Below are 23,439 nucleotides of genomic sequence, written 5' to 3'. Positions count from 1 at the left end.
GTAATAATTCAGCTGGCGCCTTATGACAATTGTGTGCCATTCAAGTCTTTGTGTTTGCGTTGATTGGTACGTGATAGTCACTCTTGTTAACAATAAGTTCACAGTATTTAATGCAATGTTTTGTCATGTGTCCATTATATGTTGAAAAGGTTGTCAATTAGGGGCTAAAGTTTGGCAAAGCATTTTGTTAACAATGTTAATGTCGGACTCTTGCCCGTGTGGAAATGGCGTTGCTCCGATTGGCATAGCTTTCTAATGCTTTCTTTCTTGTGTTAAAATGCAGGTTTTAAAAGGCAACATTGTTTTAATGTCTTGACTTTCATCAATGAATGCTGATATTGACCATTCGCGTTCGTCGCGAAGACCAAGGCCAGAAGTTGCTGTGTATCGTCCTGGGTCAGGACCACTAAAAAAATCAAGCAGCAATGTAGAAAACATTCAACCAGGCAGCAGTTCACAAGGCACTGGGAGAACAGATATTGAAGGCAGTCTAGCATCAAATTTAAGGAATGTCAATCTCAATGATGAGAGGAACAAATCTAGAGATCGGGCAGGGGAAGTTTACGCTCAAGAACCCAAGTCTAGAAAGACGAACTCGCAGAGACACGACAAAAATGCTAGCAAGCCAAGCGTTGATGTTCATCATCAGCAGGATGCAAATAAAAAGAAAGAAGATTCAAGGGAACTCCCTGTTGCACAGGGTAAAAGGCAGCTGTACTACCAAGATAATGTAGAGACAGGATCAAATCAGGATCTACGTCAACTTCTTCTCGAGAAAAGGCAGCAAAGAAATAACGAATCACCATCAGCAGGCCATAGCAAGCAAAGTCCAACTCCCAGCCAACCTGCAAATGGCAAACAGAAGAATAACAATCAGTCAGAACAGCAGCTAGGCAAACCAAGAGAAGAAGTGAAAATGAGCCACCCTAACGCACCGTCTGCATCAAATAAGACCTCACAAACTGCGTTGACTGATTCAGCGTCGATGCTGACTAGACAAAGTGAAAAAAGAAGTTCAGGAAGACGTCGAAATGATCGCAAACCTAGAGTAGAGAATTCGTATTCTGAAGGGCATTTGGCTGCTTTGACCAACAATAACTCGCCAGAGGCGACTTCCAACCGGCCATCTACGAACTTTGAAGAAAAGAAAAGTATTAGTGGCAGTTGGAACAATTTATCAAGAAACAACAGCAAAGACACGAGAGAAGGTAAATTTATTTTTATTAATCAACTAATTCCAATTGGTTTTATCATTAAATTCGTTTGGGTTTAAAGAAATGGGTCGCGGTGGAGGAAGGAAGAAACGACACAACCGCAGTCGTGGAAGTAGTCGTCGAGGATCGATTTCTAGCGAAGCCGGAACTCCCCTTCCAGATCGTCAATTAGGGCATCCCATCAAAGATGATTACCACTATTACCAGTCGATTGAACCTTCTCGAATCGTTCGCCTAGTAGACGACGACAAACCAACGAAGAAAGTTGGAGGTAGTGGTGGATATTATCAAGCTGGATCGAGCAAAACCCGTCATTCGTCTAGCCCTCAAAGGAGTAATAGCAGAAATGGAATGATACCAGAAGAGAATTCAGGGATCAAGTCTCCGACTGGCTTATTTCGTCGTTCTCCATCGGTCACATCACCAACTCCATCATTACCTAATTATAGGCAGAGTTCTGAGCCACCTCTCCATCCGAGATATCAAAATCAAGTACAAAACAACTTTATGCGAGAACAGAGAAGAGAAAGACACTTTGATGAGAGATCGCAAGACTCGTACCGGTCTGATGGAAGGCCTCCGTCCGGCCGTGCGGGTTCATCGAGGAACGATCGCCCTTCGCTGCCAAACAAATTCGATTCTCTTCCACCTCGTCTTAAAAAGAAATACGAAGAAGAAAGGCTCCTTCAATTACAGAGTGAAAGAATCCCGTCTGCTCAATCGATTTCATCCGTTAAACCATCGCCCACGTCTGGCCATTTGCCGGCCAAAACCGAATGGGAAGGTAGTTCGCGTACGTTCGTCAACATTACTGGAGGGACTCTGCCAATCCGGCCATCCCTGCCTCATCCGTTCCCACAATCCGCACCTCACTCTGCTAACATCCGGCCACCCCATCGGCCCGGCTCCGGTGCTGGAAACCCGTTGAGAGATCGACATCAGCCATCAAGTTCTGGAGTAGCATCGCGATTCGTCAAGGCTTTGCCTCTGTCGGATCAAGCGGAAGACTCTGATCCCATCCATGTTCCAGCTCGACCTCGTAGCCAAGATTCCATGTCGTTCTCCGATCACGGGCGGGAACGTAAAACATCAGTGACGGACTCTAGGAGTTCGACACCTCTATCGAACGTGGACAGCGGTTCGGGAATGCAGCTGCACGGACGGGCAACGTTGAGACGTCTGGAGGAAGTGATGAGCGCGACACAGACGTCGTTGGACTGGAGCGAAGAAATGGAAGAGGAAGACAGGAGGAGTTTAGCAGGAGAACATTACAATCAACCTGTTGCCAGCGCCATTGCCAATAAAGCGCCTGAAGCCACGTTTGCCTGTACGGACATCCGTTACAGGAACAAGCCGATGGAAGGATACACCGTCATTGCCTCATCATCGGCCAATGGGATTGAAGCGGACAAACAAACCTCTCCACCCGTAGCTGGACGACCTCTACTGGGCCAGGGTCACAGACAGGATGTGAGGAGCAATCCACCACCGCGGATGTCCGTCCCAGGACTGATCCAGCTGCCCCTCGGACCTCCTCCTTCGGATGTGATGCGCCCGTCTTCTTCCCCAAGGCGTTCGGATGTTGTTTCGTACCCAGCTGGATCGTCTTACGACCGGTCTGCTGCTCGCCAACAGGATCACAGCCGTTCGTACCCGCGCAAAGCTGGGCCGATGCAACAACGGACTCTGTTTGATCCATCCAACCCGCACAAACCGATTGTGGTGGCATCCAGAGATGGTGGATCAAACGGCCAGCAGCAATCGGTTGCATCGCAACTTGGCTGTCCGGAAATGACATTTCTAACTCTACCGGCCGACCAAGGGAACAACATGTCGTCCAGGCCGGCGTGGTACGACCCGCAATCTGAAAAGTAAAATTACCTTTTGTTTTTTTCCAAGTATTCCTTTATTTGACGTCATTTTCGGTTCAGTTTCCGGAGCAGCAAGAGTCATCCGCATTTGCTGATGGACATCGCACGTTGCGACATGGAATTGGCGTGGTTGCTTCACGGCCAAGGCATCCATCAGCGCTTCAACCGGATCCAACTGAACAGGTTTTTGCCTCACAATTTTGTGGCCTCATTATTTTGTTCCTTGTTGTACATACGTGGGAAGAGTTTTACAATGTCATTGTTGTTACACGCAGGAAATTCTTCCAAAACAGCCTGCGGATCATGTTGGCCAATGATTTGCGTTTTTGTCAGACGGAGAACGTGGAGCAACACGTTTGGAAGATTGCATTCCATAACGTCATCGAGGCGTTGCGCAAAGCCACGGCCGAAGAACCCGAGGCCAAAGAGGAGTACAGGTCCCTCTTGTTTAACGTCATCGACGAGGTTGACATCATTGCTGGAAAATCCCGTGATCGATGTGCTCATTTTTCCTTTGGACTATGTAGGGAACGGCGTATTTCGAAATGCTTTTGGAGACGCTACAAGAAGCACACAAGTTTAATTTGGAGACGTTCCTGGAACCGCAACCTTACCCATTACTTTCGGGGTTGGGTTATGTTGGCCTGGCCATCATCTCGTGTCAAAAGATCCTCATTTTCCTCGGCGATTTAGCCCGTTATCGTGAAATGACGTCGGAAACGTCTAACTATGGCAAAGCCAAAAGGTTTTTTTTTTTAAATTAAATATCTATTCAAAACTTGTAGATTGATTTCGTTTTTTGATTGACACAGCTGGTACACTAAAGCGAATTTAATTAACCCGAAGAACGGCCGGCCGTACAATCAACTGGCCATTCTGGCCCTCTACGCGGTATGTCCCATTTGTTTTCTGTCCCTTCACACGTTTATTTCGTTTGCATTTTTATAGAGACGCAAGTTGGATGCTGTTTACCTTTACATGCGAAGTTTGATGGCCTCTAATCCTTTTCAATCAGCCAGAGAGAGCCTCGTCTCGCTCTTTGACGAGAATCGCAAAAAGGTACGGATTGAAAAATGTCTGTTATTACGCCAATACGAATGTTTTGTTGTGTTCCAGTATGAGCAACAAGAACGTAAGCGACGTGAAGCTAAAGAGGCCAGTAGCACTCGCCGTAAGGAATCGGCATCGGCCGCAACCGACGCGGCCAAAGTGGATCGTCTCGAATTGAGGCGGGAAATTTGGATCCATCCGCTAGATGGACGTCGTACACGCAGGACCACCAGCACAAACGGCGGTGCTGACGCCACTGGACTCAACAGCGACGATGAAGAACTTGCCCAGCTGCCCAGCATCGAGGTGCGTATAGTTACGTGACGATGATGATTATTATCGATCTTTTGAACTGTAAGTATCGGAAGATTGTTTTTCGGTTTTCAATGGCCGGAACCCTGGGGTAGTAACAACGGCCTCACATCCACAGGGGGTAGGTGGATATTTTGAAAATCGCTGAAGAAAAACTGTACAAAGACAAGGAGACTGGGTTTCTTCGTTGATGGGCCATTCGTGACTTGATGAAGCCGCCACGGGTGGCGCGACGACGTTTTTATTTAAAAAAAAAAAAAAAATTTGGCTAAAAATAATCAAAGACGAAGAGAGCGATCCGCGCAAGAACAACAACCTGTTTGTCTACGTGTGCAACTTCGTGACTGCCTCATAAAAAAAAACAAAAAAAAAACAAGAACAAAATGAAGAGAACCTGCAGAGTGTGTAGGCACAAAGTGGGGAGATTGGCGCCGTTGAAGAAACGGAAAAAGAAGAGAGGAAATGGACATTTGTTTTGCTTAAAAATCTAATGGCTCAAAGAGAAAAAGAACGTATCAGAGATCAAAACTCCGTTAGAGAGCGATGCCACGACCTGGCCCCCTGGCGTTGACGGCCAGTGACATCTCCTTTCTCGCCATATTTGTCCGTATTTTCTTTGTTCTTTATTCAATCAGTTCTCTTAAAATGTTGCAGGTCAACAAAAGATTCGTCACCAGTTACCTGAACGTGCAGGGCAAATTGTACACAAAGATCGGGTAAGACGAACAATAGGCTTTTGTTTTATGAAGATGCGATCGAACGAAGATATCTAAGAAAAAAGCGATGAGTAATAACGTCTATTTTTGTGCCCAAACATCCAGCATGGAAACGTTTCAAGAGTGCGGTGTCCAAATGTTGCGTGAATTCCGGGCCCTTCTGCAGCAAACGCCGTTGCCCGTCAACCAGACCCGCTTGCTCCAGTTATTGGCGCTCAACATGTTTGCCGTTTCCAACACCCAGCTTAAAGGTAAAGACATCCATCGGCCCGATCAGAGCGTGCCCACCAAGTCCTTGACCGATTGCTGTTCTTCATTGGCCGTCCCGTTAACTCGATACCAAAACAATTGGTCACGCCAAAAAAAAAAAAAACGCGCATGTGAAGTGGACTAGGACTTGAACTGGACAGGAATTTCGGTGTTTCTTCAACGAATAGAGGGCAGCGCAATTTGGACGAGGGGCTTTATCTTTTACGACATGATTACATACGCACCGTACGCAGGAAAAAGAAGACGGAACTATTTATGGTTTTCTCGGTTGGCACGTTGATAATAATGCCCCCGACAATCCCCGTTCCAAACGTTTCGGGGTTGAAACGTGAAAACAACAAAAGCAAATGGGGCGGAGTGGCGAAGGTCGTTGCTCCTTTCCACATATTGAAGAAGAAGAAGAAGAAGAAGAAAAAAAACCATTAAAATGAAGAATAGATAAAGTCAGGATGAGGCAAGGTCGTTTGTGGTAATGCAACCGACGGCGGGACTGTGGCGTCGTCGTAGCTGATTACTTGTTATAACTAACGGGTTCGAAATTCTTCTTTTTCGTGCAAAAGAGAATCCCGCCCGCTAAATCATTTTCTCCTCCTCTTACGAATGCTTTTTTTTTTCCCGTTTGGCGTCGCTCTAATGGATCGTAATCACGGCATTCGTACAAGAACGAACGTGCCAATTGCGCATGGACGCAGTGGCCCAAACGATTTTCGTTTGCCCAACCATCATCGTCTGCTAGCGGCATCTCGTTGCCCATCACTTGGCTAAGCGTCGCTATTTTTTCGTTCTGCTTTTCACCAACACGTCCGAATTATTGCGCATCTTGACGACGTGCCATTTTTTTTTTCTAAAAAAAAACAAAACAAAACAAAACGACGACAGTCTCGTGATTTTCACGGACGACGCTGCCAAGCGACGACCCTAACTTTGCCCTTTGGCTAAAAAAAAAAAAAAACTGGGAATTTAGCGTCTCTTTTTTTGTTGTTGTTGTTGTTGTTGTTGTTGGTGAATGTCGAGGTTATTCGGCAACGATGTACAAACAGACAAAAGCTTTAATCAAAGGCTGAGAGTTGTTGTTTTTTGTGGCATAGCCAATGCGGCAGCCGCCTCAGGAGCTGACGCAATTAGTCGGGATCGTTTTCAATTCTTTTTCCCTTCTTCTCGCCTCTTTGGAAAGCCAATTAAATAGGAATGCGTGGAAACTATTTTCGTATGGCGTTGATGCTTTTTCATAAATAGACGCCAATACATAGGCATTTTACCGTTGCGTCCATGCGCACCACCGAAAAACACGGCCATTATTACGATTCACATTTGCTTTGCAACGACCATTTCTTTTTCTCTATCTGCTCAATTCCTAGTGGCGTCCTTGACCCCTTGCCAAGAATGTCTTTTCACATTTCGCCGATGCTTCCAAATGTCCGCGCTGATTGTCGACCGTCGAAAAATTCCAAAGGTGTTGCCGAAACAATTGAAATTTCATTTGCGTTTTTGCTTCGCCAACTGGGGGGGGGGGGGGAACTAGAAGGTCATTGAACACTACCATCCAGTGACATTCACTAATTGGCTCCAAAAAAGAATGTGAATTTGATTCTTTTCTTGGGGGGGGGGGGTTTAGATGCGCGGATGGCAGGCGGATGTCGTTCAGCTTGGCAGGAATGCGCCCTCGTCGTCTCATTGGAAATGTTCAATCTACTGCTGGAACGCTGCAACGCTATGCTGAAGGAGCAGCTGGAAACGGCTGGAACAACATCGCTGGCAAACAGTCGACTGCTGGGCGAGGATCTACAAATCATCTTACCCGCCATTAAGGTTTCAATCGATAAATTTCCAGCTTCTTTTTTTTTTATTTTTCAAAACGATGTTTCAAGATATGCAAACAAAATGAGGGGGGGGGCGTGTTATGTATGAGTTATGATCGCCATTCATGTATTCCATTGCAGGTTTGGTGCGATTGGCTCCTGTGCCACAGCACCGTCTGGAATCCACCGCCGACCTCGCGGGATTACCACGTCGGGTAAAAATCCTTCAGCTATTTTTTTTTTTTTTTTTTTTTTCTCAAATTTTAGATTTTTGCCATGTACACGAAAATACCACCTGTGTCGTGATGGATCGCCTCCCCACCTGTTTTCTTCTTTAAAAAACACATTTTTGGATTTTCACGTATTTTTTTTTTTTTTTTTTTTTTTTTTTGCTTTATGCTCTCATCGGTATAGACCGGCTGGAACACCGTGGACACGTTTGGCTACGTTGATTAACCTTTTGAATCGCTTTGACACGCGTCAAGTGGAGATCAGCAACCAATTGCTTGAAGGTAACCCAATCTATTTTCGTGTTCCATGCGCATTTTGATTTTCTGGAACGAAAAAAAAAAACAAAAACAGGTTACGAAGCTGTCAAACTGCCCGAAGATGTCACTCTTTGTGGTTTCACGCCGTTGATGCTCAACATCCAAGAATCACGCTACACACTCAAGACATCGGACACGGTAAGCCAAAGCATTTCTTTTTCATTTTTGCACGAACATGTTTCTCTCTTTTCAAAAATCATTTCTTGATTCGCTGATTTTTTTTTTTTTTTTTTTTTCATCATTTTTTCTTATTTAAAAAAAAAAAAAAAATTAATGTTTGATGATGGATGTTGTTGTCTGTCTGTGTGTGTGTGCGCGCGAAATGCGGCAGGATGGAAGGGATCGTCGCCAGCCAATGGTGAGACACTCGTCAACTTAACGAATTCATTCAAAAGCGCCCACCTATTTTTGTTTCATTTTTTAATTATTTTGATGTGTTTGCGTGGCTTGACGAGTAACAAAAATGTTAAATGAAACGAAGAAAAAAAAAAAACGAACGTCCTTTGAAGAGAGGGGGGTGGGCGTTTGTGGTGGCGGGCGAATTGAAACTTAAGCGGCCGCTGGCCCGAACGACGACGACCTTGACAAGGTTCATCCCCATGCCAGTATTTTTTTTTTTTTTTTTTTCTTCCTTCCTTCCTTTTTTTTTATTATTATTATTACAACATTAAAAAAGAGAAAAAGAACTCGGCAATTGTTTAGTGGTGCGTCCTCACCAACAGAAGCCACAAGAAAAAGATAAAAAAAGCTTTTTACTTTCTGAGCTCGAGGGCGAAACACTGGCAAGGGTAGACGCTTTTGATTTATGTTCAATTGACATGAAAAAAAATACCATCATCATCATATTTCCTCAACCCTCCGTGCTGTGTATGGGGACGGGCACACAGATTGGCCATCGGGGGTAGTAGACGTGACCCCTTCTGACACACGTGTATTGTTTGTTTTCATTTTCATTTCGTTCCATTAACGACAGAAAGCCTTTCTTTTAATGATTTTCACTAGAAAATGAGATTTTATTGTTTTCACTCTGCGCTTTATTTGAAAACGTCTTGAGATATGGGGTAGAAGTAGGGTCAGTCCTCTCTCTCTCTCTCTCTCTCGTGTTAAAACGACAATTACAACATCCTTTTTTTTTTCTATTTCGTTCCAATCTGTTGCTAGCGGCCATGTCTAGCCACCACTTGATCGTTTTATATTTGTGTTTAGGAGAGGCGAGAGACATGCTCTGCTTTGCCTCCACCTACCCCCCGGCTCTCCGTTCTCTAGTGATAATCATAATAATAAACAAACGACCGACGACGACGACGACGACGACGACCAAACACAAACAGCTCCCCACCTCCCCTTCTTCTTTTCTCTTTTTTTTTTTTTTTTTTTTAAGGAAAAAATATCTATAACAATAACAAAAGAAAGGTTGAAATTGAGCTAGAGGGGTCACACGTTTGATACACACAGACACAAAAAAAAAAAACACATTGGGGTTGAACAAAGCCCCTTTTTTTTTATGTGATGTAATTCTATTTGTGAATTCATTTAAATCGGATAATTCTAGAATTTAAATTATCGTCATTGAATTGGATAGGACATGGCAGCGGATTGTGTGCGCATCGAGCGGATGCTCTACTTTGGCCGTGACTTTCTCTGCGGCCTAGACCCGCCCGTCCTCAAGCTCAAATTCATCGGCCCGTCTCTCTCCGAGTACGTGTCCGTCGTCGATTCTTCTTCCGCCACCGCCGGACCTCATCAAACGGTAAGTTTTTATTTCTTTTTCGATATTTTCATTGCGCCACGCCATCATCAGTTTCAAACGTGCCACCTCCCAATCTCATTTTTCAATTCAAGATTCAATTTCGAAAATAGATTGGACAAATATGTCTGGCTGAGTGGATGATGATGATGATGGACAGTTTGAACAGATAGATAATAAAATTTAAAAAAAAAAGGGGGTGATGGCTGATTTACGGGATATGGCGGTCGTGTTTTTTTTTTTTTTTTTTTGCGGTGGTTGGCGGCGCCAATGACTCGCGCAAAATGCTTTCATTTCCCCGAAATGCCTTTAGCTAAAAAGGAAAAAAAAAAAAAAATGGCCGTCCGTTCGCTTGGGCACTGGTCTTCCTCTTTTGCGGCAAAAGTGTTCATTGCACACACGTCGCTTTGATGCGGGTAAAATATTAAAAAAAAAAAAAAAGAAAAGGAAAAACCCCAAACCGAACAATTTCACGAAGAAGAAGAAGCCAAAAAATGAAAATGGTCCAACAAACCACTGGAATGCGTTTCTTTCTTGGCCGTCCTTTGTCTTCATTTCTTTTTTTTTTTTTTTTCAACTCATTTATTTAAAATTAGGGTTTAAATTATTCATTTTGCAAATGTCAATTGGGAAAACAATTGGCCATGATTGGGAGCGTAAAGGCGGAGATGCCATCAGCTCGTTTGTATGCAAAAACGAAATGATGAAATGCTGTTGGCCAATGATGAATTCATTCTTCGTCCAGTTCGTTTGCCCGCGTTTCGTTATCGCTCCGTTGTTTGTTGACCGCGTTCACAACATTTTGTCAAGGATGGCCATCGCTTTTCTTTTTTTTTTTTTTTTTTGTGGGTCTCTCTCCCGTTCAAGGACGTTCAAGGCTTTTAATTTTTTTTTTTTTTTTTGTCTTTTTACCTCTCTTGTCTTTTCCCCTTTATTGCGTTCATTCCACCCTGAAGGAGGAGGAGGGGGATGGCGTTCACGCCTCGTCCCGTTGCGCCACTCCAATGACGAAACATTTGAATATCAAGTCACACACGGAAAAAAAAACAAAAAAAAAGGAAGGTCGTTTCGAAAGCAATTTTCATTTGATGTAGGCCAATTTGACGTCGATGCACACGATCGCTCCCGATTTCGATCGCATTATTCAAAAATCCCCGCCTTTTTTTTTTTTTGCAACAATGTTTCGCGTGAGACGTTGAAAGGCTTTTAGAAGGGGAGGCGGTCTGGCTGGCGCCAATAACGTCGCCAGATGGACATGAAGATCCATTTTTTTTTTTTTCCCCTCTGCCCGATTGTTTGGCCGTTTGTTCACCTCACGTCGTCCGCGTCTCTTATTTTATCACGGCGTTTAAAAACAAATGAAGGGCAAAAGAAGACATGCCAGTTGTGTTTTCAATTGTTTTGCCTTTGTCTTTTTTTTTTTTTCTCACTCGATCAAAAGAAATAAAAGAAAAAGAAATGCTTGTTACTACTTGTGGCCGTCCGGCGATGGACAAGGACGGACCTCATTGTCCATCATCAGCAGCCGAGCGTCGTAAAAAGCCCTGGCGTCTCTTTGTTTCGCCATCATTTTCTTCGTCATCCTCTTTTTTTTGTGATTGTGTTCGTTTCTATTATTTATGATGGCACGACGACGTCCTTGTACCCACGATCATCTTCTTCTTCTTCTTTTTAGCGACCTTCTGCCATTTTTTTCTCACCTCCATTCAATGGCCAATTTTCTGTTTTTCTCGTGGACGGCCTGGATTTATGATTTTCTCGATTCTATTTCGATAGCCGCGGAAATGATTTCTCAAAAATAGGAAGAACATGCGCCGGGCAAGTGATAACGACAGGAACAACCTTGCCCACCTGTCGGATGTGCGCTTGCGCAATTTACAAGGCCGTCTTCTTACGCCATCCCATTATTCTAACCAACCCCTTGAGAACAATCATCTTTTTTTTTTTTTTTTTTTTGGGGGGGGGGGGGGGGGAGGGAATGTGACGGTTGGTGTGAAACTCAATGAAGCGTCTTTCTTTTGTTATGGTTGTGATTAGAAAAGCGACGACGTCGTGCAGGACGATGAGGAAGAGGAAGGTCTCGTTGCTGGCGAACTGGAACTCGAAGAGGAAGTGACGGACGCTGGGCCGACCGACCATCTCCAACAGTTGAGGCAGCGCAAAGACGAACTGACTCAGAAACACCTCGATCGGCAACGTCGCAAACAGCAAATCAACGTAACGTTTCTTGTTTAGCTCTCGTTGGGTGGCATCAGATGTAATCAATTGCGCGCTTGATTGACAGGCCATTTTGCGCGAACGAGTCCAAGTCGAATTGGAAGTGAGGCCGAAATACCTGGTGGCCGACACCAATTGTTACATCGATCACCTGGACGCGCTCGTCCGTTTGACGCGCGAAAAACATTACATCCTCGTCGCTCCACTTGTCGGTGAGTTTTCATTGTTCGTTTGATTTCTTTTTGTCAATGTGCCTATTCAAATGAACGTGCCTTTTTAGCTCATGCTCGCATTTATAAAAAGGAGTTGTTGTTGGCCTTAGACGTTGCGCTCTCAACTTTGATCCAAAACTCTCGAGACTCTGTGAAAGGTCGTGATCGTGAGTCAAAGCCCCAAAACTATTCAACAAATAACAAACGGATGAAAACCAAGACCAAAAATGGGAATTTCTTTTTCTTTTTTCGTTGTTTATTATTTTTGTCTGGAGGGGGGGGGATTTGAAAAACTCGAGTTCACTTTTCTTTTTTTTTTTTTTCCCAAGTTCAAGTTCAACTCGAACCCCAACCGTCTACGACCGTAAGGTCGTCTCTTTGCTTTTACCATCGTGATGATGATGATGATGGGGTAGAATGTTTCAACAGGTGGCTCTCTCCTTCTCGACGTGGGGCCCTCCCTTTTTATTTTTTTTTTCTATTTTACACCCTCTATCTTTCTTGCTTGACACAACAACCAAAGGGAAAAAAAAACAACAATGAGAATTCATTATCCACGGGGCCTCACCGAAAAAAAATAAAAAGGGAAAATTCTTTTGACTTTCAGTTTTCTTTCTCCTCTGACGGTGTGGAGGCAAATGACCCGACGACTTACCCTCCGCTCGTTTTCCCGTTACCTTTTTCTAGGGGGGGTTGTTTTTTTTTGTTTTTTTTTATTCAATTTCTTTTTTTTTTTGAATGATGAGCTCATGAAGAAATTCCTCGTGCGGGAGGGTGGAAATTTCTCACGAAATGTTTTTCCGAGATTCTATCGCGGATGTTTCATTTGATGTATCGATTCACCTCCGCCATGGCCTAAAACGTGGGGGGATATCGATTAAGCCTCGGGGTCTATGTTTATCCATCACTTGCATTGATTTCATCAATATTAATGAGTCGTTTATTTCGATTTAAAAAAAAAAATCAAAAAAAAAACAACAAAAAAGTGTTGAACGAATTGGAGGGACTTTGCCGGTCGAGACTGGCCGTCGAGTCCCGGGCGGCGCTGTCTTTCCTGCGCGAGAAGAACCCGCAGATCCGCTACGTCACCTCCAAAGGTGCGCCTCTGCCCAACTTTGCCGCCTGCACCATGAACGAGGAGAACGACGACCAGGTGAGTCTTTCACATATTTTATTTTTTTTCTTTTTTTTTTTTTTTAAGGATGTCCCTTTAAAGAAGAAAAAAAAAAAAAGATAGAAATAGAGAGAAAAGCCGTAGAGGATGACCTCATCGGCCGTTTTCAAAAGTTAGCCATTTGGATTAGAGAACACAACTGGTGATCCGTTTGTTTGTTGCATTCCACGTTACAGGGTCTGACCAACGATGACCGCATCCTCCAATGTTGTCTAGGTCTCTTCAAGGACAGGCTGGCCTCATCCACCGCAGAGGAAGACACTTGTCCAGGTATTGACGTCATGCCACACACCATCAATGAATTCCCCCCCTTTTTTCTTATTTTTATTTGATTTGGAGAAAATCAAATAAACATTTCGTCGATGATTTCCAATAGATGGAGTGAAGCGATTGCGGCGCGAAGTCGTCTTGTTGACAGACGATCGGAATTTACGAGTCAAGGCGCTCTCGCGAGACGTTCCCGTTCGTGACCTGCCGGCTTTTCTCGCCTGGTCCTCGTCGGCTGCTGCAACAGTGGCCAACTAGCATTCGGCGCGTGTTTGTCTTTTTTTTTTTTTCTTTTTATTATGATTTTCATTATGATTCCCCTTCAAATAGAGAGAAAAAAAAAAAAAAAAAAAAAAAAAGGATTCCGGGCCGCGCCACACACGTTTATTACCTTTACATCCAACACCTCCTCCTCCTCCTCCATACAGTACTTAAAATATCATTTCTTTTTTTTTTTTTTTTTCATATAATTCTTGAATTTTGTTTCTATTGGGAAAAACAAGTCAAGCGTGCGTGTTATTTGTTGGTTGATTGATTGTTTGTGTGCGCGAGCAAATGGGCCGGCGCGATCCTGGCAATGTGCACCCCACTTGATGTGATCGACGTCGAATTTTTTTTTTTTTAATGTGACACATTCATTACAAATGACGAATGAAAAACAATTGAAAAAAAAAAAAAAAAAGAGGTTGAAATGACAGCCAATTGTGTCCCTCTGTTTAAACCCCTCCGATTGACGACAAACAAAAAATAGTTTGACACTTTCATCATTTGATATTCGAGTTTCAATGTTGGAATCAGGCCCAATGTGCCTACCCGCTCCTCCCCTACACACATCCTCAACTATGACGTGAAATAATCTTCGTTTTCATTTTCTTTTAAGAAAACAAAAAGCCTGATGCTTTTCCCTTTTTGTCTTTTGGTCTCAATTCAGATCCCCCGCCCCACCCATTTTCTCCTTTTACATATGACGAAGTGGTTTGCCCAATACACACAAATCAGATACCACACTCATTTCATTCTTTTTTTTTTTTTTTTTTGCCTCATCCAAATTCACATCGATATTTAAAAAAAAAAAAAAAAACGAATTTAGTTTTCCAAATTCGAGTTTCCAAAGGAATGCGAAGAAGAAACTCGTGTGGATCGATAAAGTAAAGTGAAAAACCGCAACCACTAATGGGATCGGGCAGCAGACGACGGTATTCGAAAATGTTCCACTAGTCCGTTGTTGCCTGTTGTTTAATGACCCAATCAAATAGTTGCAATCACTTTCTTGATTATTTTCTTCCTTTTTTTTTTAGTTTTTTATTTTCTCTTTAAAAAATCATTGATTGAATTGAAAGAAAAGTTAAAAAAAAAATGAAAGAAACAAAAGCCGGCAACGAGGGAGAATTAACCCGCCAAATGTCGTCTTCCTGTTTTCACCCCCTCTCAATTATCGTCAGTCGTCATTGTCATTATCGTCGAGTCATTAGTTTTCAGTGATTACGAGTCGGTGTGATTTTTCGATCGTGTCCGCCTTATTATTGCAACTTTCTTTTGGCCAAAGTGTGCCTGAACATGTAAGTAACATTAAAAACACCCAAAATCTATTTGTTTTTACGAGCAAACAAAAAAAACAAAGGGCTTTGTACAAAGAGCACATTTGTGTTTCGCAGATGCTGTGTGCACGGGACAAGATGGCCGCCGTCAGCTCCGCACGAGACTTTCGATTTCAAACAACCGATCAAGGTATTTGACACGTGTTTTTTTTGTTTTTTTTCATTTCTTTTTGGCGTCTTTGAGTTTAAGTGAAATTGATGAGCCAATATCGTTCGTTTTTTTTGTTGTTGTTTTTTGAATCGTACAAAATGGGGACCAATTGTCGAATGATGGATAACGGCCGTTGTGTGTGTACTACGTATTCTTGTTTTGTCGTATTTTTCTTTTTTGATTGACCTTCAACTCGATGATGAGTTTGGTTGTGTCACGGCTGAAGGAGCTCACGCAATTCGTCTCTCTACACAGATATTATTAAGAAGCATATGGTCCTCTTTTTCTATCTCGTCGTACTTGAAGCAACAACTTTTTTCTTTCTCCCCCCACCCGTTTTTTTTTCTCGTTTTTGTTATTGCGTGCAGTGTAGAAAAAAAAAAGGGGGGGGGGAAAGAATCAGTTGAGAAAAACGTGATGGACGAGGCTGTTGACTCTTTGCAGCGCCCGGTTGGCTTCGATGAAAAGACGAAAGCCAACAACACTTTTCATTCGATGCAGATGATCAGATTGTGGTGTGTGTGTGTGTGTGTGGATATCTTTCTCAATAGTTTTTTTTTTTTTCTTGTTGTATCCGTATGGAAAAAATGGAAAAAAAAAGAAATTGAGGAATTGAAGAGAAACGGAAATGAAGGAAATGTTTCATCATCTTGCCGATCTGTCGACACGTACGCACCTGTTGAGGGAGGGATGGGATGGTACGGGAACTCTTTGACAACATCTGTCGAGATTGTTCCATACCATTGCTTCGTAATCGTGATACGTTTGGGTGTGTCATTCAACCTGTTTTTTTTTCTTTCTTTTTTTTCCTACCCACTTGTTTTTTTTGTTTTGTTTTGTTTTTTAATTTCAAAAATGGGCAGATGATTCAGAAACACGTGCCAGTTGACCGGCAAAGTTTGTCACGTAGCAAATCGGCCAATCAGAATAACAGTATCGTGTTACACACACACACACACTACGACCCTTGTTTTTTTTTTTTCTTCGCTTCTTCTTTTGTTTTTGAAATGGAGGGGACCCTGACATGTGGAGCAAGACGGGGACAAGTACCGGTGTAAACATTCAACTGTTTGGACAGTGACGTTGACCCTGACCCTAATAATTCTCATTGCGTGTCGTTCAACAACATTTATTTTTTCACACACTGCGTCGTCGAATGTATATACACACTACTTATATACACCAGCTAACAAGATGAATAGCAAAGTCTAACAGTTGTCTTGGCCTGATTCCTGCTCATCTTTTTTGATATTTTTCTTGCCTCTTTCTCAGCTAAAAACTCGTAATTGACTGTGTCGATTAAAGCGGAACAGGAACAGAAGGAGGAAAAATTACGGAACCGAAACATACGGTTCCTTTTGTTTAGGTCGGGATGAAGGGTGGATGTTGATGTGTCCTCCATTTACCCGATGCCCTTGCCTATTTGTGTTTCATCGTCGAATATCATTGTCTTTGAGATGCTAAAATCGCAAAGGTGTAGGAGGCATGGGTCGCGGGAAATGGGTCGTGCGGAAGTGTTTAAGCGCCGCAGCCTTGCATTATGTTGTTATTGATGGTGTTTTCTTTTTTTTTTCTCATGCACGTAAACTCTCGTTACGAACTCACCCCTCGTCTTTAGCACGTACACCCTTGGCCGCTTATTACGTGATGGCACCTCTTTTGCTTTGCGAAGACGATGAGTTGGCTCGTAATGTCGTCATCGATTATTGACTTACGCGTTTCAAGGTTTTTCTATTTATTTATTTTTTATTTTTATTTTTTTTTTTTGATATTCACATCTGTGTGTGTAGGATCATCCGAACCTTGTGTTTGTCAAATTATTTGTCAGCAAAAACCTTGTAGAGGCTCATCTTTTTCGTTTTTCTTTTCGATATTGTACGACGTTCGTGACTTTTCTTTTCTCAACATGAGCTGACGTCATATACGAAAAAAAAAAAAAACAGTATCGTCTTGGACGCTTTCTCCTGCACTCGCAATCGCTAAATGTGCCCTTCGAAATCAATAATAAAAAAAACAACAACAACAACAAGATGTTGAGGCCGAAACGGTGTGACAAACAAAAGAGATTCTTCTGCAAGGTGCCGCTTCTTGCCCTCTGGTGTGTAATGACATCATCCGCGCTGGATTTTTTCTTTTGGCCTCTAAAAGACAACTATAATTTAGCCACTAAACGAATGGAGGCGTTTGTCTGTGTGTGTGGCCTTACATCCGCCGACCGGATACAATAGATTCATTTTTTTTTTTTTTTTTTTAGAGTTTAAAAGCATCTCTTTTATTTTATTTTATTTTTTTGTTTTGTTGGCGCATTTGCATATGAATCACGTGATCGTATGTTAAATGTGGCAATGGCTGCCAATATGAACGTCACGAAAACGACCTTTTCCGTCCGATTGCGATTGGAGCTGTCGCTTAGCGATCTTGATAGGGGCCAACAATTGATGTCGGGCGTCGTGGCGGCCAGACCAGTTTCGAGGAAGAAAGACCAGCAGCTCCTTTTTTCAGGGGATTGTATCTTTTTTTTTTCTTTCAAAACGAAATTTTCATATTTTTTTTTTTTTTTTTTTTTTAATGATCCGTGAATTCCATCGTCCGGCACAGAGAAAAAAAAAAAAAAAATAACAAATGATGAAGTCATTCTTGTTGGAAGTAAACGAGAAGCGCGACCTTGATGAGTGTGACGTCAACTTGCGACGACGCCAGTTACCGCAGGCTGCGCGTCTTTTTTTTTTTTTTTCTTGTTGTTGTTCATTTCTTGAAGTCAAAATGTACATCGTCGTGTCTCTTTTTTGTTCGTTTTCACCGACGATATGACTCAATTTGATGTAGATGATGATTCGTGTCGAATTGCTGACGGCTAAAAATGACACAAAAGACGGCATATTTATTCTTCCGGTTTGAAAAGTCCTCGACGGAGAGAAGCAGCTGAGAACCGTGTGGCCTCTTCGCATTACACTCGCGTAGATCCGCACTATTATTATCTCTTTTCGTTTTTCGTTAAGGCCGTTTCGAGTGGTTAACTCTAAGCAATGACAGGGCCCACACAACGAGACACTGTCTACGTTTGTTGTTTGTGTGATGGTCGCTTTGACCACGTCACGAACAGATTGTCACGTTTCTCTTGTTCACCATTCAACACGCAGCCAAAATCTGCATATACGTTCATTTTTTTTATTTTATTTCGTTTTTATTTCTCAAAAGAAAAATGATTTTCACTCTTGAAATTCGATACGTTTCTTTTCGAAACGAAATTGGAAATGAATCGAATTTGAATGGAGCGGGTTTTGAAGAGCTGGAACAAGTACGTCGTCGCCAACATGGCCCGTTATGTACACACCAAATTCAATCCAAAGGAAATGTTTTATTTTGTTTTATTACCGGGCCAATTACCGCTGAAAAAAAAAGAAATAAAAGTTTGAGGCGATGTAACGGAATGAGTGAATTCGTGTGACGTCACAATCACCTGCCATTTTTGAATTGTCGATAGGGGAGCGCGTTCGCGGGCAGGTGCTGCCCCCCATTCAAATGTGCGTCTTGTCTTTAGCTGTTTTTCCTATTGAACGTGATTGTCAACGTGTCGCACGAACTCGTTCGATTGTTTGCAACCGAAACAATGACGTCATTAGACGCCCGTCTTGAAACTCTTCTTCTTCTCTTCCACAAAACAAGAGAAAAACAAAAGGGGACATGGGTGTCGTAGCGAAGCCTCGATTGTTATTCGCTTCCAAAACATTAGCGCGTTTGAGCCGATGGAATCGAGTTGAACTTTTGACCAGAATTTAATTTCAGAATAAAGAAAACCTGAAATTGGGTTTCGTCAGAGAGAGAAGCCGTTGGTAGTGGCGCACCGCAGGATCTGGTTCACTGTCACACTCGGCAAATACCAACTTTTTTTGTTTTTTTCTTTTTTTCATTCACCGCCATACGAAATGGATAGGAAATGAAAGAAACGAATTATTTCCTTATGGCTTAGGTAGATAGGAAGTGATTGTCCAGTTGTCCAATCAATTATTCACGAAAGAAAAAGAATCGTTAGTCGCGCATTGTGTGTGTGTGTGTGTGTGATTTTCGGTGAATTGAACGCCTTTGTACAGACAAATGGAAGAAGGCCAACAGGAAATCATAACGAACCGCTGGACAATCGAAAACAAATCGGCAAGGAAACATTTGAAACAACACAATTTTCGTGTCATCATTGTCTATTACGTGTGAATTTGTTTTCGTTACCCAGTTTTTTTTTTTTTTTTTTTTTTTTTTTTTGGTTAGTAAGTCACGACTAGCGCATACCGAATCCGCAATGATTTATTCCGCCTTTATTGTATGACTCGCGAACAACTTGCACGGCCTATCCTTGCCATTGGCTATTCAGCTGATTCCTATTTTATTTTTTTCTGAAAAAAACATTTCATATCCTTGTCGAGTTGTTTTGCATAAAACCGGCGTAGTAATTTTTGGTTTTTTAATCTCTTGCACTCTGCTAATGCGTACATAGTTTCGTTGAAAAAGAATAAAGGCAGCACTTTGGCTGCGAGTCGAAAACAGATAAGATGGACGTGCAACAAACGAGAAAAAAGAAGAGTTTAAGAGTTTGGAAGAAGCGCGGGCGGAAGTCGTTGCCGTCGCTTCTAATTGCAAAAGCCTTTAGGCGAGCGCGCAAAAATGTTATTTTCTTTTCTTTTCTTTTTGTTTTCTGGGAAAGAAAAAAAAAAAAAACAGAAGAAGAAGAAGAAATGGTGGGGACGCAATGAAATCGGTGATGATATACTCTGGAATGTTGCAACTCGTACGCCATCACGCTCCATGCCAACAGGTTTTTTTTTTGTGTGTGTGTGTGTGTGTGTGTGCTTCTTATTTTCACGGTCGATGGCGTACTATATTTTTTTTTTATTTTTTTTTTGGAAAAAAAAAATAATAATTAAAAATGACTGACGTTAAAGATGAACATGTCGAAATGAGTTAAAGGTAAACGGAAACAAAAAGACTCGATTTCATTGTCTTGTGAAATGTTTGAAAAATCAAATTCAAAGGGGAACGAGAGTGAATTTGAGAGGGTGGGGGGATACAAAAAAAAAAAAAAAAAATGAATGCGTAAACGTGCGTGTTATCAAGTCTTTAAGAAATCAATGGCGGCTCATGTAGACACACGAAACAAAACGAAATAATGAGATGGTCGATCATGCCCGGACGTGTTGCGTTCACGTTGACACGATGGCGACATGTTGGCGGATGCTCTACCAAAGCCATTCAACCTATCCAATTTCATCGTGTACACGTCGCTTTTTTGATTGCCATCGCACAATGACGCACCCGAAGAAAAATGGTTAAACAACGTCGATTGTTCCTTGTTTTTTGTTTTGTTTTGTTGACGAGTTGACAAACGACTTTTGATTTACATGTTTGCAACTTTATTTTTAAACTCGCTCTATCTGATGGCTGTTTCACAATTGCGTTTTCACGATCGCAAATGGCAAGCGAGTTCAACTTTTTGATGCAATTTCAATTATGTGTGTGTGCAATCGATTGGGCATTGCGAGTGTATTTTTATTTTTGTTCCCGTGGCGGCCACTTTGATTACATCATTTCTTTCGAAGGCGCTCTCGGCCGCGCAATGCAAAGCGTTTGCCAACATTCTCAACTTGTACAGTTCTACAGTTCTACAGTCAAATAGGATTGGGACAAACGTGTTAAACAACACAACAAGTCATGGCGCGTCTAATCAATCAAAGACGTAAGGAGTGTACAACTGTCGCCTTTAGCCAAACACATGTCATTTCTTTTTTTTTTTTTTTTTTATTTATTTTTTTTTTTTTTATTTTTTTTTTACCTGGTGGAAGACGAGGGTGGGAGATGGCCAGTGGGTTCCCGACTATTTCCCCTCCAAAAAGAGCAACTATTATTTAAAAAAATGAATAATAAGAATAATAGAAATGAAAAAAAAAAAAAAAAAAAAAGAAACCGGAAGCTGAAGACATTCCTCTTTGTCAGTGGTGCCTATCAGCGTGTAGTCGGTGTAGTTAGCGCCGTCCGGCAAGGCCGTCTCTGATGACGCCGTTTCTTTTTTTTTTTTTTTGATTTGTGTGAACAGGGGCCGGATTTCCCTCTCTTGCTCGCTGACGATTGCAGCACTCGTTTGAATATTGTCAGTCTCTTGTTTTACGCAACCCGAAATTGAAAGAAAAAAACAAACAAACGAAAAACTTAAAAGACGAAGAAAATTATTCGTTCGAAAGAAACGCGTTCGTTTTCTAGAGAACATGTCGCTCTCAACTCTTAACGTTGTCTGATGCAATTAAAACGAACAAGAAGAACCGGCCGCCATGTTTATGACTTGCATCCCCCGCAACATTCAACATTTTTTTTTTTAATTTTTTTTTCAATTTTTAATTCGCTGTCAATTTCAATGATGCCGTGTTGACAGATGAGTAACGGTTCCATCTTGCCTCCTCTTGTCTTTTGCGTTTAAAACAATCGACTGATGGTCTAGACGACGTGACCTTTTTGGGTTTTCCATTCACCGTCAGCTGATTACGATATCGACATGTTTTTTTTTTCTTTTCTTTTCTTTTTTTTCTAGCTCCCGCGCGTGTTCTTTTTCTTTTTCATTTTTTAAGTGGCCAGTTGGGTTATTTCGTTTTTTTTTTTACGAACCAATTGAAATTAGGAAACGAATCAAAACGAGCAAAACAGAAGGAAGTTTGGATTTTTGAATATTTTTTTTTTGTTGTTGTTGTTTTCGAGTGGAGGGGGGGGGGGGGAAACCGGTCGATCGGCGCCGGCCGTCGCCACCATTTGCATCGCGGACGCCCAAAGAATTGAATGCGAAAGGAAAAAAAAAAAAAATGATTCGGAAGGAGATTCCTAGCGGTTAGTGGAATGGAGTTTGTAATTCGTTTACGAATCAACGACAACAAAGAGAATGGCTCAAACTAACGGCGCTAATCATCCCCATGTCACTAAGATGTTTGATTCTCTCATTTCCTTTCTGCATTTTTTTTTTTTTTTTTTTTAAAACTTCTCTCCTACTCTCCTTCTCTCCCAAACTTAAAACAGAAGAATTTCGAAATTCATTCGATTCAACGATGCAATGTAATCGCGGCCAGAAATCGTGAATCCCCAAACACACACACACACACACACACACATAAAAAAGAATCTCCAAAGAGACAATGAACTCGGTCGGGATCACTCACTCACGTCAAACACTTTTTGTTTTTACGTTGAAAAAAAAAAAAAAAAAAAATGGTATCACCACTTGTGTGTGTGTGTGTGTCGTTTTGACCTCCGTCAGAATTCCGTGCTCCCGCAAAAAGAAACAACAACAACAAAAAAAATGAGGGTTTTTTGTTTGTTTGTTTGTTTGTTGTGCGTTCGATTCCATTGGTCGGTGATTTGAACGCAAGAATCTTCGTCAGAGGCCATTTTGCTCATTTAACGGCAAAATTGAACCCCCCCCCTTTTTTTTTTTTTTTTTCGTTGCAAATTTTATTAAATGGACGAAGGCAAAAAAAAAAAAAAAAAAAAAGAGAAGAAAGAATTAAAATTAAATCATCAGTCATTTCTGCGAAGCTCTTGGGATATCACGTCGTTTTTCTTTTTATTCTGACACGCCGGTGAAACCCCCGCCCCTCCGTCAAAAAAAAAAAGACCGCCACCATATTGGAACACATCAGGTCATTCACACACACACACACACACACACACACACACACACACACACACACACACACAACAGCAAAAAATCGAAGTCAAATTTTTTTGTTCTCATTCGCGATAAGAGATCAAAGAAAAACGAATGTTTTCTTTTATTAAATCAATGACAAGAATAGACGTTACCGAATGTCGACTGTCATCTGTTTCATCGCAGATGGGGGGGGGGGGTCTTTTCCCATTTGTCTATTTCGTTTGAAATTCTTTTTTCTCCCGAAAAAAATGTGTTGTATAACATTCGAGTTCAATCCAACCCCCCCCTTTTGTGTGTGTCTTTCTTTTCACTTGAATTGTTTGTTGTACGTGCGTGTGAGCCAACACGTTTTTGTTTTTGTTTTTTTTTTCGGTGCGGATGGATCGCGACCGATCGACCTGTCCTAATTTCGGCAATGGCCTTTGGGTGTTTGATGAGGTGGCAAGGCATAAATCATTGCAAGCGGTGAATCAAACATTGACGGCCATGGCAAAATGTTCTCAATTTGCGGCGAAACGTGCAACAACAACAGTTTTTTTTTTTTCTTCTTTCTTTTTTTTTTTTTGTTTCAACTTTAATCAGGATGGGCTTTTTTTTTTTTTTTTTTTTTTTCTG

General features: G+C 41.9%; 1 protein-coding gene across 2 annotated transcripts; it reads left to right on the top strand.

Annotated features, from left to right (window-relative positions):
• The first annotated feature begins 10 nt into the window (after positions 1-10).
• LOC130704052 (telomerase-binding protein EST1A-like) lies at positions 11-14,402 on the top strand. 2 transcript variants are annotated; one of them, XM_059496644.1, is made up of 22 exons: positions 11-66; positions 284-1,208; positions 1,276-3,085; positions 3,146-3,268; positions 3,361-3,550; positions 3,613-3,830; positions 3,898-3,976; positions 4,034-4,144; positions 4,202-4,441; positions 5,102-5,163; positions 5,269-5,414; positions 7,049-7,242; positions 7,374-7,447; positions 7,647-7,744; positions 7,815-7,918; positions 8,112-8,138; positions 9,363-9,530; positions 11,565-11,744; positions 11,812-11,956; positions 12,943-13,109; positions 13,307-13,400; positions 13,507-14,402. In XM_059496644.1, the coding sequence occupies exons 2-22, from the start codon at positions 326-328 to the stop codon at positions 13,653-13,655; spliced, it is 5,262 nt and encodes a 1,753-aa protein (XP_059352627.1). In that variant the 5' UTR covers positions 11-66; positions 284-325; the 3' UTR covers positions 13,656-14,402. The 2 variants fall into 2 exon arrangements, with proteins under 2 accessions (XP_059352627.1, XP_057381514.1); XM_057525531.1 differs by lacking the exon at positions 8,112-8,138.
• The last annotated feature ends 9,037 nt before the right edge of the window (positions 14,403-23,439 follow it).

The sequence above is a fragment of the Daphnia carinata genome, chromosome 8 (assembly GCF_022539665.2).
Source record: "Daphnia carinata strain CSIRO-1 chromosome 8, CSIRO_AGI_Dcar_HiC_V3, whole genome shotgun sequence".
Taxonomy (NCBI): Eukaryota; Metazoa; Arthropoda; class Branchiopoda; order Diplostraca; family Daphniidae; genus Daphnia; species Daphnia carinata.
This window is presented reverse-complemented; position numbering and strand designations above follow the sequence as displayed.

Excerpts from the sequence above, each read along its gene's own strand:
- LOC130704052 (XM_059496644.1), top strand. The coding sequence starts at position 326 with ATGAATGCTGATATTGACCATTCGCGTTCGTCGCGAAGACCAAGGCCA. Across the intron at positions 3,269-3,360 it reads AACCGGATCCAACTGAACAG|GAAATTCTTCCAAAACAGCC; the intron begins GTTTTTGCCTCA and ends TGTTACACGCAG. Across the intron at positions 7,919-8,111 it reads CACTCAAGACATCGGACACG|GATGGAAGGGATCGTCGCCA; the intron begins GTAAGCCAAAGC and ends GAAATGCGGCAG.